At 38.7% G+C, this 20,083-nt stretch overlaps 1 protein-coding gene across 1 annotated transcript; it reads right to left on the minus strand.

The window, feature by feature from the left end:
• Positions 1–104: 104 nt before the first annotated feature.
• Positions 105–4,605, minus strand: LOC112197696 (pumilio homolog 24). Its single transcript, XM_024338481.2, has 17 exons — positions 4,304–4,605; positions 4,167–4,220; positions 3,789–3,850; positions 3,614–3,695; positions 3,343–3,520; positions 3,152–3,235; positions 2,915–3,029; positions 2,613–2,763; positions 2,363–2,476; positions 2,175–2,246; positions 1,945–1,995; positions 1,806–1,856; positions 1,384–1,491; positions 1,156–1,293; positions 956–1,030; positions 569–816; positions 105–477 (listed from the first exon to the last, which is right to left on the minus strand). Exons 1-17 carry the CDS (start codon positions 4,538–4,540, stop codon positions 339–341), a joined length of 1,959 nt encoding a protein of 652 aa, XP_024194249.1. The 5' UTR covers positions 4,541–4,605; the 3' UTR covers positions 105–338.
• Positions 4,606–20,083: the final 15,478 nt, after the last annotated feature.

Genomic DNA, 20,083 nt, shown 5'->3' on the forward strand with positions numbered 1-20,083 from the left:
GATTTCATTTTAATTTCAAGTATCAGAATGTAGCAACATTTCCCTGTCAGGAGAAAGGGAAACGTAGAAAAGTAATACCATTAATTATAAATAAGCATCACAAATGCATAGAATCTTGTTAATCAAAATGACATTTTATAACAGATTGTGACTGTACCATCCACATTGTATAGTTATATAAAACAAAGAATACTCGCATACAAAGATGCTCTCATACAAAATTGAACTTTGCCTTTAACTGCATTTAGTGTAAAATACTTTGTCGGATGGGGAATTGGTATTGCATTGTGAATTAGCTACTGACCACCATGCCATTACAGCTCTCAAAGACTATTTCTTCATTCCTTGGTTCCAATGGCTGCTTGTGTCTCGGGGACTTTCAGAGTACCAGCATCTATCAGTGGCTGCAACTCCTTCTTTGCCAGCTTGTTAACCTTGGAGTCTGAAGATGCTAAGAATGCAGAGACTACCCTACAGCTGCAATAACGGAATAGAAAACCAAGTATAAGAAAAAAGAGTAAATATTTTAGATAGAAATAGCAAGTATGTAAAAGACAAGAAAGCTTACCTGTGACCTTGGGCCCACAATTCACATTTCCCTTTCAGTGCCTTACTCCACAGAGTGGAAGCGAATGCAGGGCAATCCAAGATTAGTCTTCTAATGGTCCGACTAGAATGGAAATTTTCAAGGAGGTGTTCTTCTTTTGGTTCTTCGGATTTGGGCTCTGCAACAAGAGTTGCTATAGCTTCATATAGTTCATTCAACTTGTCATCCAAAATTGGGTGGAGGATTCCATCAGCACCCCCAGTTGCAACCTGCGTGCATTAAAAGGTAAAACCACATTGAAACAGTGTCAATCTTTTTTGAAACATTTCCAATGCCCATGGGACGAACAAATCAGCGTAATTCAGGAAAACTCATCTCACAATGAAACAAAAGAAGTAAACTGAGTACCTCATACATGACTTCTTTGCCAAAGTTTGATCTAAGCAACTCCCCTGCACTTGCAATGCATACATCAACTAGCCTCTGCAAGGCATAACGTCATCAAAATCAATATTCTCATCATAAAAAATGTTGAGCTGAATTCGAAACCAACTTCTATATGATATCGTGATATAAATTGGAAGTAGTTAGATGATAAAGCAACAAACCTCAGCAAGCCCACTCTTGACTAACAATTCTTGCCTTCGAACTGAAGGATCTTTTTTTCCACCATCAACTAATTGGGTACTCTCATCAGGATCATTAGTTTCAGTTTCCATCCCTTCAGAAGGGATGTCTGACTCAACCTATGAAGAGACAGAATACAGTAAGCACCACGCAAATAGATCACTAGCCCAATATAATTCTATTTTCTACAGTAGTTATATAAGATTTACCTTGTTGGATAAAGAAGGGATGGACAAACTGAGAGAAGCCAGGTCATACGGAGTCAAATAGCGTGAACAATTTGGATGAAGTAGCTGTAGCAACGGACGCCTTCCATCCTGAAATTTGCAAACAGTTAACAACAGCTCTTAGGAATGTAGCTAGTGAGAGCAAGGTGGAATCAGACCACTGTCGATGTGCAATTATGGTCAATGAGTATATATGAACAATAACTGATGAATGAGATAAGAAGAAATTTAGCCAATCAATCATTATGTTTCTTCTAGGGGAAGGGGTCTGAGAATATAGATGATCATATGGAGGTCCTTTCCAGTAGTCAGCATACATCCCAAGAACATAGCACAGTAAAAGAAATATGATCTTAAATGTTTTATTTACCAGAAAAAGTCAAAGCTGCATGAAGGACACAAACCTTATCAAAAACAAGATCCTTTAAATGTTCTTGAAGCTCATTAATGACAACCTGTAATCAGGAGTGTTTAGCTTTTGTGAGTTCAACATAATTTGATAAACTATGCCGCAAAGCTATTAGTGTCACATGAAGAACAAACCTTTGTAATAAGCTTCGTGTCATCAACAACTGAAACAAGAGAAACAAGCACCTGCAGAGTATAGCATAACTTATATCATGTATGCAAAATATTAAAGCAAGCTCTGTGTCATGTGTGCACATACTTGAACCAATTGAAACAAAACAGGAATAAGCATGGAATAAAAAAAATGTAAAGTTCTTCTTATACTAGCAATAAAGTAATAACAGCAAAGAATCCCAAATGCTTACCATACTTCCACATTGATCACTAGCTATATTCCGTATGTGGCCTTTCATTCCTTTGATTATCTTCTTTCTTTCCTAAAAGTAAGTCATGACATTAAAAAATGGTGGAAGTCATTGGCCATAACTCGGTGCATATATACTACAAATAAATTTTCACTTGGATCTAATAAAATAAAGAAATGTCAATAAACCTTTGCACTGCCATGCTTGACACAGAGCATTCCAACCCTAGATCCATCCCTTGTATGAATCATTCGGACAAGAAGAGGACCTGACAACTGTTTAATGACATCTGTGGCAGAGAACTTCCCAAAAAAAAAAAACTTGATATTAAGAAGGAGAAGACAGAATGACAAGCAAAAGAGTATACCATGAGCAAAGACTTGCTTCAAGAAAGATTGCTTATAAGACAATAAAGTGCAAGTTATATCTCAAACATACCTCTTCAGCTATGGTGAAGTACTCTATCAACACCCTATGTAATATAGAGTGGTCAACTATTCCTTTCTCTAAAATTGGTTGAATCACCGAAGTCATGTGCTTCAGGACTGAAGATTTCTGCAGATCTAACTTTGATATTATATCTACTAACCTGAAATTTGATCACTAATCAGGAGACAGAACAACTTTAAGACGGATATCATGAGTGGTTCTTTTAGGAATTCAACGAGTACCATACAAAGTGCCATAAGAATATATTGAACACTACTCGCAGTGTTAAATTATTGGATATAATTCTTTACCTTCCCTCTTTCTTCAAGACCAAGTCCTTAAACAACTGTAGTTCTGTAGAATATAGTTCCACCAAAAGTTCTTGTTTTTGAGCTGCATTTCCCAATTGGTATGCATGCTCTATGACTGAGACAGGATTTACAGAAGAATAACATTATCATCCTTCTGAGCTAAGAATAGGAACAAAAATAGTTTGCTGGGTATTGATGACATTTATCTCCAAGTACTACAGATAATCTCCAACATACCTACAGATCCAACCATGTGACGCAGAAGGGATGCAACATGTCCATGGAGTGATGAAATAAACTCCGCAAGCTGCTGTTTGGAGGCTGCCAATCAGAGCATAGAAAGCAACTTACATATCAATTAGAAAATAAAAATTCAATATACATAATAAGAATAACTTTTATACATTTATTTCCTAGTTGAACCATACCATTATCTAACATCTTTTTCACCAGATGAACACCATATGCACTGCGTGAAAGGGTAAGAAAATGCGGCTTAAGCTCCTCAAATACTGCATCCTTTTCTGCTTTTCTCTTTTTTGCATCCCCGTCCGCTTTTTTCTTTTTTGCATCCCTTTCTGCTTTCGTGCAGTACTTAACACAAGTCTGAGGTAAAAAAAAAACACATAAATACAGGCTACGGCAAGAAATCAGAGGTTTAAGACTTGGAAACATGGGGAGATTGAGCTAACAATTCACCTGCAGAACACGGGAAGAAACATGGGAGCTAGCAATTTCAGGAATTTTCCCCTTCATTTTTTCAAGTGCTTCGCTAACCAACCTGCAAAGGTCATCGACAGTCGAATCAAGTCAAACAACATAAAAGTGAAGAATTCCAACGAAGAATTGCAATACAAATTCTCAAACTACATACTTATATCTATCTTCCTTGGAAATATCTCGACTCCTCATCTTCTCCCACAGATGCGCAAGCTCCTATTAAAAAGAGGGGTCAAAAAAATAACTTCAGCCCGTCGCCATAATCCTCTTCATTCAAGCATTGTACATGGTGTTTGTTCATACTGGTTGTATTTGCAGAAATTGAAACAACAAATAAAAGTCGAAATGATGCATAAAGTCACAGGTTTTAAATTCTGATCTCGAAAATAAAGTAAAGTCGAAATCTTTAGAGGGACTGGTGCACATATATGTAGGCTCTAAGCAGAAACTAAACCAGCTCCTACTGATATTTCCATTTTCACATTAATAATTCTCAGAATGAAATGCCTTGTAGATATTCACAAACACTCACATGCTCTAAATTGTAATAACGCTTTCGCTTCTTCTTCCTAGCTTCTGCAAGCTCCTGCCAAAAAAACCCACAAATCAAAATGGTGCATTTACAAGAACCCATCAAAACCCGAAACCAAACTTCATCAGACACCCAACCTTAGCGCGGACGCGAAGCTCTTTCTTCGACAACGGCGTCGTTTTCTCGGCGCTGTCAGGCCCCGCCGGTTTGGGGCGTTTGAAGGGTTTAGAGGAGTCATTGTTTCGAGGATTGGTGGGCTTTGAACCGACGAGCTTGGGTTTCTTGGAAGTGGAGGTATGGTGGGTCTCCGGCTTAGTACCGCCGGAAACTTGCTTCCGCTTCTTTAGTCTGGTGTCGTGGTCCTTGGCCGCCATTGGAGTCGTTCGTCTCTGTTATGGGCAAGTTTGTATTCCAAAGGGTTTTTTCAGGGTTTTGGGGATGGGGGGTTGAGACGGGTCGGGTTGAAAGTATGGGCTCCCTCCCCGGCAGCCCATCTCTTGATGTCTCGGGTAGGTCAAGTCCTATTGAAACGTTATTTTGAAACACAAGCATGTTTGGTTTTTTCTACCCTCTAATCTAGAGATTCCACTTTTGGTGAATGAGCAAGTACCATTGCTTGCTGCTGTTGGACACTCCGAAATCTTCCCAATGATTGCACTGAGGTTCAGTTTCCTCTATGGTAATGTAATGTCTAAATTGATAATTATTATCATAAATAGTACCTGAACTATACCTCTATTTTATTGATAGTACCTGAACTATACCTCTATTTTATTGATAGTACCTGAACTTCAATTTTGATCACAACTAGTACCCGACCTTTTCAATTTCATTTTAAATGGTACCTAGAGCCACCCTCTGTCACTATTCCGACTAAAAATGACATGGGAGGTGATCATAATGATGATTTTTGATGATTTCAAGGGTTGCGATCATATATAGTGATGATTTTTTGGTAATAGACTTGCCTTGAACTTTTTTTATTTTTTTTTTATTTTTTTAGATTTGGGTTTTTTGGCCGGAATAGTGACCTAAGGTGGACTTAGGTACCATTTAAAATGAAATCCAAAAGTTCGAGTACTGGTTGTGATCAAAATTGAAGTTCAGGTACCATCGATAAAATAGAGGTATAGTTCAGGTACCATTTGTGATAATAACCCTTTGAAGATATAAAAGGAGTGCCGAAAAAAGACGAATTTGTAATTAACAAGTGTGCTGAATTCAAGCATCGTTTCAATAATAGAAGTCATAAATATTTGGAGTTTTTGGTGTTTGTTTTCAAAATTTAGCACTTCGGTATCTATTATATTTTGAATTTTGGTGAAATTAGAGTATCGTGAAGAAAAGCTAGAAGCAGCCTTGGGAAAGTGGGAGCAGTGTAATTATTATGGTGTCTTGCAACTCTTCATATTTAAGAGAAAACTAATCCAAGCACATCTACAAAAATAAGCTAGATCGGACAACTAAAGGTCAATGACGGTTGTTTGCTCTCATCACACTGTGTAACCAAAATCCTAGCAACTCGATTACAATCATAATTAGAGAATTTCAATAGCTACGTACTGTCAATCCCAACCACATAATCGACGTTCTTTCACTGCTAAGCTGATAAGCACTGTCTTTGATGTCGATGCTAGACTAGAAACCTTAGGTTATCAAGATAATGAGATCTCTTTGTGTTGTAAAATTTTATAGATAAGGAATAAGTCTCATTATTATGTTGGACTAAAATTGGCACCTTTTTTGTTTTTGTTTAACGAACCGCTCCCATTTTCCTGAATAATTTTTCAATGGATATATGCATGCAAGGGTGTGGTTTATGAAAAATAAAATGCCAACCCTCAACCCCCCCCCCCCCCCCCCCCCCCTCTTCCCCCTTTTTTTTTTAATTTATGGTTTATGTGACTACCCTTAACTCTTTAAGCTCTTATTAATGAAACTGCATAATCCAATAATCCAATTGAAGGGATTTCGTACCTGAGTCTCAAATTGTAATAAGTGTGGAAAGAACGTCCTGAATAATACATATCGGTACAAGACCTTATAGCCCTATCACATGTCGGCAAAGAACTATTAATTGCGTAAAAGCCACGCACAACCTACTAGATAACAACTATAAACTAAGATAAGAAAGTAAAAGGTAGCTCAACAAGGACACAAAGATGTAACCCAGCACCACGGCCACCCGGCCCACCCAACAAGTGAGACAGTGGATGCTAGGGTTCAATTTCTCTTCCAAATGTATTACATGAACATTAAATACATTAAAAATGTGCAGATTACAAAAATAGTGTGGGAACATATATTGTGAAAATTACCCTCGCGGGTATATGAAGTGAACCACATTAAAACGTTGTATGTAATTACTGAAAATTAACTACAACATGCAGGTATATCAACAGTAGTTTATAATTTAGAGTAACTTCCTTCTATAGTACCTGAGGTATAGCCATTTGGACACTTTGGTACCTAGTCTTCAAAAGATGACAATTTGATACCTGAAGTTAGGCTCTGTTTGACACTTTAGTACTTCTGTTAATTTTTCCGTTAAATATAAGGATAAAATTGACATTTAGAATATATGTATAAAAACAAAATAAAAAACATGAGTTTTGTGGGTTGATTACTGTTCTTCGTCATTTTATGGATATGAATTAAGGCAGATTCTTGGCTACGCCGGGCGTAGAGTACGCCTGAGATGTCCTTTAACGGAAGGACAAAATGGTCATTCAATGTTTCACAAACGATAGGCCAGATGTAGCTGGTAAAAAAATCCCTTTACTGTGGCCTCAACCCTCTCAACGAGGGGCGAAGTGGTCATTTAATATTCCTCTCAGCACCATCCTTCTCCCCTGCCTGTCGAAGGCACTGAGTTACAGAACTGAAACTCCCGGTTTCTCTGCTGCGAAGGAATGAGTTGATCACTAACCAAGGTATTTAACAAATGCTGAGAAGGAATGAGTTGATCCCTGAAAACCGATTAAGCCTGAGAACAAAAACTCCTAGCCACCACCACCGAGCGAACGACTGTAAACCATCTACACTCTGCGATCAACCGATCACTACAAAACCCAATTTTGATATGCTTATCTCAATCTCTGTTTCTACAACTGAAAATTATAATTCAAAAGACAAAATTGATCGAACTATACAAGTTTTCCAATAAAGATCAAAGTCATTAGACTCAAAGAAACACAAAGCATACAACAAGAACCCGAAATTGAAAGAATCATTTTGTTTCTGAACTTCAATTTTGATTTGAAGGAGGAGATCTACTCTTGCATGTTTACAAATTTGAATAACTGGGCTCATTAACTCCAATCACTGTCTAATCTAAACCATTGATCCCAGATATATAGTGACTCAATCTATTTCAAAAAAAAGAAAAGAAAAAAAAAAGGGTTTGATAGGATCAAACATCCCAGATGCTCGATCCGTTTCTTGTTCGCCGACTCGTGACAGTAACTCGGTCAGGACTCTGCCGTACAGCCACTAAGCAGCGGCGCACGGCTCTCAATCGCTTCGTCTCCTCGACACGGTTCCAACTCAGGACACCTAACGCGGTACCAACTCGCTTCGTCTGGGTCTTCCAGCTGCGCCGCTCAATTTCGCCATTGAAGTTTGTCGCTGGTACTCTTCCTTCCAATCTCAATCTGCGCCAGTTTGTAATGTCGTACATTTTGGGGGTTTTTTTTTCAATCTCGGTTCGATTTGCATGTTTTTTCAGTTTTGGTAGTCACAGATTTTGAGATTTTTTCTTTTTGTGTTGTTGAATTAGGGAGTTCATACTTGGGGCGATTTGGATGAAGGCTTCGGGTTTCAGCTGATCCATGAGAGTTTGCATTGTTGAATTGTGGATGAAAAAAAAGATGAATGTTTAGAGTTGGGAATTGCATCACCGAATGGGAATGGGAATGGGGTTGTGGAACTGATTTGTAAATCTGATAGAGAAGGAGAGAAATCACTGTGTTGACGCAGAAGGTCAGAATCATATGATTAATATCGCCAGAATCCGAATAGATCTTGAGTCGCTTTCTTGCCCAGAACGAATCGAAAAGACCCCAAGTGATCAATTAGGTTTAAGCAAAGATTATCTGTGGGTTCTGCTGCTTCTGCATTAGTTCATTTATATGATTCAAGGAAAAGCCCTCGTTTTTTACTGTAACGACTTGGATAACGGCAGTTAAGTCCCATTTACATTGTGTGGAGAGAGAGACGCCAGCAAGGCATGCCCCACTTCGGCGTATGCTACGCTGGCGTAGCCCAGACACACCTAAGAATTAATGCTTATGGGTTATGTTGAAGGTGAAATATTTGAATGTTACGTTTAAGAAATATAATAATCATGATTTGAACACCCACGAGACTACCCCATCGAAACTAGTCTCGTCAGTGTTTAAATCATGATGACTAAATTTTTTAAACATAAAATTCAATTATGTCATCTTTTTAACCCAAAACATTAATTCACGTTCATTTTCTCCCAGATGACCCAAAAAATGATGAAGTCCCACAAACTCCTATTTTTTTTTTTTTTTTTTATACATATATTCTAAATGTCAATTTTATCCTTACATTTAATATAAAAAATTAACATAAGTACCAAAATGTCAAACGAAGCCTAAGTTCAGGTATCAAAATGTCATTTTTTGAAGACTGGGTACCAAAGTGTCTAATTAGTCATACCACAGGTATCATTGAAGTAATTTACCCTATAGTTTATAGTAGTTAAATAGCTAAATCGTAAATTATTGGAAACGACAAAAATAGGAAATCAATATGCTATTTAGTTAAGATGTATATGTAGGAATCTATTAGAGATACATTTCTACACTTAAATTTGCTAGCTTTTGTCCATAGCTTAAATTATTGGAAGTTAGGAAAATTGGAAATCAATTGCACTATTTTAGTTAGATTGTATATGAACTTATGAAGGAATTCGTTGGGGATGCATTTCTACTCTTATTTTTTAAACTGTTGTCCGAAGCATAAATTATAAGAACTAAGGAAAACATAAGATTAATCAGTTTTAGTTAGATTGTATATGAAGTAATCCGTTGGAGATGCATTTCAGCTCTTGAGTTTTTTTACTTTGTCCAAAGCCTAAATAATCTAAAGTGACAAGAACAGGAAAGCAATTGGCTATTTTAGTTGATTGTATATGAAGGATTCTGTTGGGGATGAATATTCACTCCTAGTTTTTTTTTTAGGGGAATAAATATTCATATATTCTCACGACTTCATAGAGTCTCCGCCATGATAATACATATATCAAAGCCTAAACTCTCGAAGCATTAAGAAACTGCTTTTGCTTTTGCCGGAGTAATAAACGCTTGCAGCAATCCATATAGATGGACCCAAATCCAAATATGGTTCAGGGGAATGCTGGAGATGGGAGAGTGCCCATCATAGTCATTGAGAAAGATGTGAGTCCTGTTAAAACTCCAAGGTCCTCCTTTTTTTATTCGAAGAATATCACCTGCATTACTGAATGTGAAGAGAAATATACCCTCCGGTCTTTCCTGCACATGCAAAGTCCCATTTAATCTCCACATTGATTGAAAATCCCCCATGAAAGAATGGTGATTGAAAGCTCTGCATGTGCTAAGCCGTCCCACCATATAGGAATAATTGGCCACAAACTCATTTCATTTCTTCCTCAGATTGCCAAGATCAACGACTCCTGCTTGTCCTTCAAAGACAACGTCGATGCCAGCCTAGCAATCATGGAGGCAATCGAATACATCGATGTGGTCTTGGTGTGTTGTGTAAGACCCTAGCACAAAGAGAAGAGCGCGACTGGGGTTAAAACGACTACTTATTCACTCTTAGATTTATTGACTTTCATCTAAAGTGTAAATTATTGGAAGTGAGAAAAACATGAAATGAATCGGCTATTTCAGTTAGATTGTATTTGAAAGAATTTGTTGGAGATACATTTCTAATCTTTGACTTTTGTCCAAAGTGAAAATAATTGAAAGCAACGAAAATAGGAAATCAATCCACTATTTTAGTTAGATTGTATACAAAGGAATCTGTTGGAGCTGCATTTTTTTACTTTTGTCCAAATTATCAGCTCTCAAAAGTGAGGAAAACAGGAAATCAATCAGCTGGTTTAGTTAGATTGTATCTGAAGGAATCTTTTGGAGATACATTTCTACTCTTGTATTTTTTGACTTTTGTCCAAAGTGTAAATCAAGCAACGAAAAAAAGAAATTAATCCGCTATTTTAGTTAAATAATATCAGAAGAGATCCGTTGGAAATGCATTTCTACACTTAGATTTTTGACTTTTGTTCAAGCGTAATTTATCATAAGTGACGAAAATAAGAAATCAATCTGTGTTTTAGGGAAACGAGAATTGAGAGGAATTTGCTTTGTGTTCTCATTGATAATAGGGGCCTCTTTATATAGAGGATTACAATGCATAGAATCTCAATCATACAAGGAAAGTAATCGTACATTGAATAGGAATCTAGATCCTCCTAATTTAACCCTATTACCACTAGAGCAAGTAACCTAGAGTTTGGGCCAAACACAAATAGAGATATCCTTAAACACTCCCCCTTGTGTTGTCCAAACGTGGTGCTTCTCTAGTTGCCTCGTTAAAAACCTTGTCGAGTAACAAAAACCCAGTGGGACTAAATTAACCTCGGTCGAAGGGGAAAAAGAGCACAACACACCCTTCACGTTTCGAGGTGAACATGTAGACATCTCCCCCTGATGTTTGCGTCTCCCCCTGATGACTACGATCATGGGAGTTCAGATAATTTCCGCAAGCCAATTCTTGCCACATGTTTCTCGAACGTGGATTTGGGCAATGACTTAGTAAACAAGTCTGCCGCATTATCCTCATATCGAACCTAGTTCACTTTGGTATTTGAGGAGAGTCTGTTGTTGCTGATTATGCTTGGTGTTGTCGCTTTTGATGTAGCCTTGCTTCATTTGTTCAAAACGAACAGCATTATCCTAAATGCTCGTAGGCTCATCTTGTGGTAGACTTCAAACCACAATTGTTCGAACATGCGTGATTATGGATCCAATCCACAAACATTCACGAACCACTTCGTGAAGAGCAATAATCTCTGCATGGTTCGAAGATATAGCGACTGCAGTCTGTTCTGTAGACCTCCAAGATATCACGGTATTTTCCCATGGTGAACACTTAACCAATTTGGGAGCGACCTTTGTGTGGGTCAGAGAGGTACCCAGCATCAGCAAAACATTCCAAAACACTTATATCGTCTTGGGATGGGGATAGAGAACACAGGCCAGCGTTGGCAGGATTTCTGGTGTGTGATGGGTCCGAATCCATCTTCTCTCTGTAGGGATAGAACAAGCCCATATCAATCGTACATCTCAAGTACTGAAAGATATCTTTTACACCAATCAAAATGGCGTCATGTTGGCGCAGAGCTACACCTTAGCTAACAAGTTCACTGCAAACGAGATGTCTGGTCCTGTGCATTGAACTAAGTACAATAATGCACCTATTGTACTCAAGTAAGGCACTTCTGCCTCTAGCACATCTTCTTCATCATCCTTCAGACGAAGAGGATCCTTTTCAGGATCAAGACTAAGGACGATCATGGGGGTGCTTGAAGGTTTGACCTTGTCAAAATGCCTAAGCATCTATCGACACGATGCTCAAGTTCCAAACTGAGACATAATCATGTTCTCCCATAATCCTTCATCTCAAACTCGGATTTGAAGTGTTCAGCGGTTTCCCTTAACTCTTTAAGGGCTTCTAATGAAGATCATGTCCAACATGAACCGCGATGGAATCCGAAACTTGTTATGGAAAGGCGTGGGCATATCCCTTCCCAATCAAGTAGTTATTTTAGCGAGTGTTCAACCTCTTTGTAAACGCGCTCCGTGGTCTAGAGCTACTTGACTTGGGAAAATGAAGTTCACCATGAACCTTCATGTATATTCCGTATCTAGATCCCTATAGAGATACGTAGTGACCACATTTGTAAGCTGCATGATAAGTTATTCGGAAACTACCAAACTGACAGGGTAGTGGAGTGCAATGACATCCATTACGAGAGAATATGTCTCATCGTAGTCGATTTCAGGGCGTTTTGTGAGAAGCCTTACACCATAAGGCGAGATTGCCATCTCTTTTTCTCATCACGCTTCTTAACGAAGACCCATTAGTTAATACGTTTTATGTTAGGAGGTGTTGGTATTACTAGCTCGAAAACCTTCCTCTTCTTTAGAGAATCCATCTTAACCTGGATCGCATCTTTCCATTTAGGCCAAATTTCTCTACGTTAGCGTTCATTCATCAACAGAGCGTGATTCGATATCATCTGCCTCAACAAACTCATGCGCAACAAAATGCGCAACTACATCATCAATCATGATGGAGTTTCTATCCCACGTCTCATGTACACTACTGTAATTTTCATAGAGCTCTATATTCTCAGGAATAGGTTTTGACGTTAAGGCGTCCCCCAACGATAACCATAACTTAGAAGATTCTCATGAGACGGATTTTGAGTGTCGATGATTCAAGGATTGGTTTGTGCCAATGTATCCTTTGAACCCACGGGCCTTCCGTGCATCCTAGCTGGGGCCATGGCCTATAACGCCAGAGTGCCACTCTCTTTGGCGTTGGCGCCATGCCTACCTCCGTGCATCCTAGCTGGGGCCATGGCCTATAACGCCAGAGTGCCACTCTCTTTGTAGGGTGGCGCTACGTCCTCTAGTAGGGACGTCCTTCCTTGCAGGCTTGTTTGCAGCATATTTATGTGATCTCGTCACTTTAACAGGGATCGAGATGAGACATAGTGGGGACAGGCCATGACAATTCATGTCGTTCCTGCTGAACATCCGTGTTCTTATCTCCCCCTAATGACAGGAAGACTGTCTCATCAAAGTGACAACCCGCAAAGCTAGCGGTAATGAGATCGCCTTGCAAGGGCATTAAGTGGCGGACGATTGTTGGAGTCTCAAATCCAACGTAGTTGCCCATTCGTCTGTAAGGACCCATCATAGAGCGCTGTGGCGGCGCAATTGGCACATAAATGGCTCACTCAAATATGCGTAAGTACGATACTTATACTCAGTCACTAGCTGTAACGCAGAGGTACATTGAGTGGCGGTGGGTCATAGACGAAGTAGCATAGCTGCATGCGATATTGCACCACCCCAAGAGGATATAAGGAGATTGGTGCGCATTACCAATGTCCGGACTACCATCGTAGTTGTTTCCGCAAGATCATTTGGGTGTACATGGGAATGTGATGTCCAACATCAGTCCCATTGCAATATTCATCGAAAGTCTTTCGATGTAAACTCTCTAGCATAGACAAATCCAATTGACTGAATAAGATGATCTGGGGAGTGAGCCCGTTGTCATATGATATGTGCTAGGAGTGTAGCATAAGCAGCATTTATAGGTGGACAATGGCACAACACGTGACCGGCGTGTTTGCGTGTCAACCAACATCATGAAATATTTAAGCGTCCGCAAGTTGGTTGAATCAATCCACAGAATCCCCATGGATTCTATGTAAGAACATAATGAGTATTGTCATATCCTTTGCATAGGACGGTCTCAGTCCTAATTTCCCTAAGGAACGGGCTTTGTAAAACGAGCGAGAGGCTTTAGAAGCAACCAATGAGAATTTTGGTTGGGCTTGAGCGTCTGAAACGCTATTCGAACCAAGTTGGTGATTGCAACATCACCTAGGGCGCCATCACAATGATGGACACGATCCATGGTGTCATGGATAGGGACTGCGCCAGCCCTAGGCTGGTGGTGGACGGAGGCAGTGCCCTAGGCAGCAGCGTCGGTCACACTTAGTCCATGAATCAACTTTTGATTCATGCTTCAGTTCGCTCGAGAGAAAGGATGTCCATGTGAAGTCTTTGGTAGACAGATTATCATATCATGACTAGGATGATCTATCATGTCGTGACAAAGCCAATATGTATCTAAATCCAAGAGATCTTCTCTCATAACTTTATTGGATTAATAGCTCGAATAGTGACATAAAATCCACTAGAGAGACACATAAACTTCTCTAAAGTGCGCATTTGTTCGTAATCATTAGAGGTATTGCAAAAGAACTCATTTCCGTTCTATACATGCGTTTTCGCATGGAATCCGTTGGCTATTCATAGGTGTGATTCGCCCTAGAAGCGTAGAGAGTTTCTGTAACAATAATTAAGGTGCCATTTGGCAAGTGGAACTTGAGCTATTCCATGTCCTTGAATTAATACTGATGGCCCAGCCATCGTAGTCACAAAAGTCATATGCTCAGAATCAAAATGGAGTCATAAAGAACTCGAAATTTTATTCATAAGCCAACAAAGTACATCATTGTCTCTTAACCATTAGGAGAATCTAATCCAAATGCTAGCTAATGGAAAACAATGGTAGTCGTCTAACTTCTTTCAGTAATTCCAAAATAAATGTGACCAGGTGAGTAGAGAGATGTCGGTGGAGCAAGACTCGCTTAAGTACCACTAATCTCATAACCTTCCTAGACATTATACTTACTTTGGGTGAGCCTACTTTGAAGAGAGACTACACCATTGGCATTTACTACAATGTATATATGGCAATTGCCTATTACATCTTTTGGAAAAATAAAGACTTAAACAGAATTGGCGATCTATTGATCCCAGCCAGATTTGTAGTATTTGACCCTTCACTCTAGATCATCTTCATGATCTTCTTGTTCCACATAGTGAGCTTCTCTTGCTTCACAATATGCTTTGTAGGCAGTGATGATTTCTTCACGAGCTCTACAAATGTGTGCCCAATGATTGGATACTCCACATCGAGAACATACATCTCTTCTCTCAGACTCCATTGATTGAGGCGCTTTGAAAGCGTCATTTAGATGGCTCCTAATGTTGGTGGCGTCACCAATATGGCCAGAGGCGTTGCCTCTCTCTCTCTTTCCACGTTGACCTCTTCAGTTCCGTGTTCGCCTCTTTTGGCGGTTACCTTCCCAAGTAGAGCAATTATATGGACCAGGACGTCCAGAAGTATCCCTAAGATTAGGGTTTTGCTCTTGGCGCCTTCTCTTAGGGGCGCGACTATAATTGGATTCCGGAATATGCCATGTTCCCACGGATCTCAAATTATAGTTCTCACAAGGATGTTGTCATGCTTTTCAGTGACATTCATAGTTCCAATGAGCTCATGAAACCTTGTGATTCGTCTTGCAGTAACATCGATTCGATAGTTCTTAGCAACCATCAATGCAGAGACAGGGAAAGTAGAGAGAGTCTTCTCAATCAACATCGCATTTGTGATCTCTTTACCACAGAATTCCATTAAGGATTTAATGCGAAATGCTTCCGAGTTGTAGTCAATAACCGACTTGAAATCACAGAAGCGGAGGCTATGCCATCTCACTTCTAGGTCAGGAAGCAAGGAGTCACGGACGTTGCCAAATCTATCTTTGAGTGAGACCCACAGCCTTCTGGGGTCTTCTTCATACACTCGTACTGGAGCGAATCATCCATATGACGAGTCATTAGAATGATGGTTGTTGCCTTATTTGCCTCTAAGGCTGCTCTATTTGCTTCCAAAGCTTGAGCTTGCTCAACAGTTAGCACGTCCTAGCTAGGCTCGAGAATCGTATCCCAGATTCCATCGGCCTTGAGATGCTGGCGGATATCACGAACCCACCTGTGATATTCAAAGCCAGTTGTTCCCAATGGAGCAAAGTCCAATTTGTTCAGGTTACTCATCCTGAAAGAGAACAAGAAATTAGGGTTAGTTTCGGAGCGAAAAAGGCTACCACGAAAACAAATAAAATTTCTGAGTGTAGTCGCTTCCAAGAAATTCGATTCCAAGAAGGGTTGGATTAGATCGAAACAATGATGTTTGCGGTCGATCATTTTATCTCAACAAACTCTAAGTTTGGAGAACTCTACAAGCTCCAAGCTTGAAGTGAGCACGAACCCCTCCAGTTCGGCTTAATTTGGTCTCCCCTATGATAAAGAAAGGGGGGTAGAAGAAGGGAGGTTGCAAGTCCCCGAAAAGAAGAGAAAATAAATTTAAAAACTCTAAAAAAACGGGAACGTTTAGTAAAAAATACCTCGAAATAGGTCGCCGAAAAAGTTGACCGGAAAAAGTGGTAGGAAAATGTCTCCGGAAAGTTGCCGGAAGTCGCCGGAAAATTGTTGACCAGGAGGAGTTGACCGGCGTTGACTGGGAGTTGATTGGCAGGATGACGTGGCAGTGGGTCCTTCTGTTGACGTGGCAGTGCTGATGTGGCAGTGGGTCCTTGTGCTGACGTGGCAGTGGGCATGCGTCAGTGGGCCTCTGCCATGGGCTTGGGCTTCTGGGCTTCCTTTCCTTTTTTTTTTTCCTTTCCTTTTCTTTTCTGCTGGTTTTCTGTAGGAGATTTAGTTGGCCGGTTCAAGCACTTTTAGGCCGATTTTCTCACTTTTTCTTCCGGTTCCTGAATCTTTGGCTTGAGAGGCTTCTGCTACCATAATTTGGTGGAAATTGGAGGTCTGGAAGATGGTGAACCGGTGGAATATTTGCTGCTAGTTGTATAAAGCTTCCGGTGGCCGGTTCGGTGGTTTTCCGGTCGGTTCTTGAGGTGGGGCTGCCGGTTCTGGACTCCTGGGATCGAGTTCTTCAAGATGTGAGGTGGAGGCAGAAAAGGCTTCAAGGTTTTGTATTCGGATTCAAGGTTTTTAGCTTCTTGAATCAGGGTTTGGCTATTTGTTTCAGGGTCAGGGCTTCGTGCTAATAACGTTTTTAGGGAAACGAGAATTGAGAGGAATTTGTTGTGTGTTCTCATTGATAATAGGAGCCTCTTTATATAGAGGATTACAATGCATAGAATCTCAATCATACAAGGAAAATAATCTTACATTGAATATGAATCTAGATCCTCCTAATTTTACCCTATTACCACTAGAGCAAGTAACCTAGAGTTTGGGCCAAACACAAATAGAGATATCCTTAAACAATCTGCTATTTTTTAATTGTATTGTATACGAAGGAATTCGTTGGAGATGCATTTCTATTTTTAGATTTATTTATTTTGGTCCAAAGCATAAATTATTGAAAGCGACGAGAACAGGAAATAAATCAGCTATTTTAGTTAGATTGTAATCATTGTATGAAGAAATCCAACACACGTATGCACTCTTTAGTTTTTGACTTTGGTCTAAATTGTAATTTATCTGACGTGACAAAAAGAGGAAATTAATCTGCTACTTTAGTTATATAATTATATTGCATCTGACTGAATCCAGTAGAGATCCATTTGCACTCTTAATTTTTTTGAATTTTGACCAAAGCGTAAATCATCGGAAGTGATGAAAATAGGAAATCAATATGCTATTATAGTTAATTAATATCCAAAGGGATCTGTTGGATATGCATTTCTACTCTTAGATTTTTGGACTTTTGTCCAAAGCGTAATTATTAGAAGTGATGAAAACAACCACAGTCCCTACACCTGCCCACAAGCCGTTCATACTGAAATGTCAGAGCTAGTGTTTTTGACGTAGAAACCCTAAAACTCTTTCCCAAACGCACAGGCTCATTCAAACACAAAGCCACCCTCACCCGAACTCTTCCTTCATGTAGCCCTTGTTGATCCACCTCCAGAACCCGGCCAATAGTCTCACCAATCAAAGACACTGTTGCCAGAGTAATAAACGCTTGCAGCAATCCATATAGATGGACCCAAATCCAAATATGGTTCAAGGGAATGCTGGAGATGAGAGAGTGCCCATCATAGTCATTGAGAACGATGTGAGTCCTGTTAAAACTCCAAAGTCCTCCTTTTTTTATTCAAAGAATGTCACCTACATTACTGAATGTGAAGAGAAATATACCCTCCGGTCTTTCCTGCACATGCAAAGTCCCATTTAATCTCCACATTGATTGAAAATCCCCCATGAAAGAATGGTGATTGAAAGCTCTGCATGTGTTAAGCCGTCCCACCATAGAGGAATAATTGGCCACAAACTCATTTACTTTCTTTCTCAGATCACGAAGATCAACGGGCTCCTCCTTGTCCTTGAAAGACAACGTCGATGCCAGCCTAGCAATCATGGAGGCAATCGAATACATCGATGTGGTCTTGGTGTGTTGTGTAAGACCCTAGCACAAAGAGAAGAGCGCGACTGGGGTTAAAACGACTACTTATTCACTCTTAGATTTATTGACTTTCATCTAAAGTGTAAATTATTGGAAATGAGAAAAACAGGAAATGAATAGGCTATTTCAGTTGGATTGTATTTGAAAGAATTTGTTGGAGATACATTTCTACTCTTTGACTTTTGTCCAAAGTGAAAATAATTGAAAGCAACGAAAATAGGAAATCAATCCGCTATTTTATTTAGATTGTATACAAAGGAATCTGTTGGAGCTACAGTTTTTTATTTTTGTCGAAATTTTCAATTCTCGAAAGTGAGGAAAACAGGAAATCAATCAACTGGTTTAGTTAGATTGTATCTGAAGGAATCTTTTGGAGATGCATTTCTACTCTTGTATTTTTTTACTTTTGTCCAAAGTGTAAATCAAGCAACGAAAACAAGAAATTAATCCGCTATTTTAGTTAAATAATATCAGAAGAGATCCGTTGGAAATGCATTTCTACACTTAGATTTTTGACTTTTGTTCAAGCGTAATTTATCATAAGTGATGAAAATAGGAAATCAATCTGCTATTTTTTAATTGTATTGTATATGAAGGAACCCGTTGCAGATGCATTTCTATTTTTAGATTTATTTATTTTGGTCCAAAGCATAAATTATTGAAAGCGACGAGAACAAAAAATAAATAAGCTATTTTAGTTAGATTGTAATCATTGTATGAAGAAATCCAACACACGTATGCACTCTTTAGTTTTTTACTTTGGTCTAAATTGTAATTTATCTGATGTGACAAAAAGAGGAAATTAATCTGCTACTTTAGTTATATAATTATATTGCATCTGAATGAATCCAGTAGAGATCCATTTGCACTCTTAATTTTTTTGAATTTTGACCAAAGCGTAAATCATCGGAAGTGATGAAAATAGGAAATCAATATGCTATTATAGTTAATTAATATCCGAGGGGATCCGTTGGATATGCATTTCTACTCTTAGATTTTTAGACTTTTGTCCAAAGCGTAATTATTAGAAGTGATGAAAATAGGAAATCAATCCGTTGTTTGGTTATATTGTATATGAAGGAATCTGTTGGAGATGTATTTCTATTTTTAGTTTTTGGTCCAAAGTGTAAATTATTGAAAGTGATGAGAATAGGAAACAACTCTACTATTTTAGTTGGATTGTATATGACGAAACCCAACACACATATCCACTCTTAAATTTTTGACTTTTGTCTAAACCATGATTTATTAGAAGTGATGAAAAGAGGAAATCAATGTGCTACTTTAGTTAAATTGTATATGAAGGAATCTAGTTAAGATGCATTTGCACTCTTAAATTTTTTGAATTTTGTCCAAAGCGTTAACTATCAGAAGTGACGAAAATAAGAAATTAATCCGCTATTTTAGTTAAATTTTAATTTTTGTCTATACGGTAATTTAGCAAACTTGACGAAAAAGAAGAAATCAATCCGCTACTTTTGTTAGATTACATTTGAATGAATCTAGGCGAGATGCATTTACACTTTAAATTTTTCTTTTTTAATTTTTGTCCAAAGCGTGAATTATCGAGAGTGACGAAAACAAGAAATTAATCTACTATTTTAGCTAAATAATAACCAAAGAAATCCGTTAGAGACACATTTTTCGCTCTTAAATTTTTTCAAGTTTTGTCCAGAATCCAAGAACCAAATCCAAATTCCTAAAATAAAAATCAACATATTTATTTAGATTCTTTCCCCCAAATCCATAAATTTACCCCAAAAGATAAAAAAAAGTTAATGACAATCCACGTCAGGTTACATCATGTTACTGGCAGAGCAGAT

Source organism: Rosa chinensis, chromosome 4 (genome assembly GCF_002994745.2).
Source record: "Rosa chinensis cultivar Old Blush chromosome 4, RchiOBHm-V2, whole genome shotgun sequence".
In the NCBI taxonomy this organism is placed as follows: domain Eukaryota; kingdom Viridiplantae; phylum Streptophyta; class Magnoliopsida; order Rosales; family Rosaceae; genus Rosa; species Rosa chinensis.

Bases quoted from the DNA above. Each gene is read 5' to 3' on its own strand.
- LOC112197696 (XM_024338481.2), bottom strand. From the start codon at position 4,540: ATGGCGGCCAAGGACCACGACACCAGACTAAAGAAGCGGAAGCAAGTT. The intron at 3,521-3,613 runs GTGAATTGTTAG...TTTTTACCTCAG, and splicing joins TTTCTTCCCGTGTTCTGCAG to ACTTGTGTTAAGTACTGCAC. The intron at 3,236-3,342 runs GTATGGTTCAAC...TCTGATTGGCAG, and splicing joins GAAAAAGATGTTAGATAATG to CCTCCAAACAGCAGCTTGCG.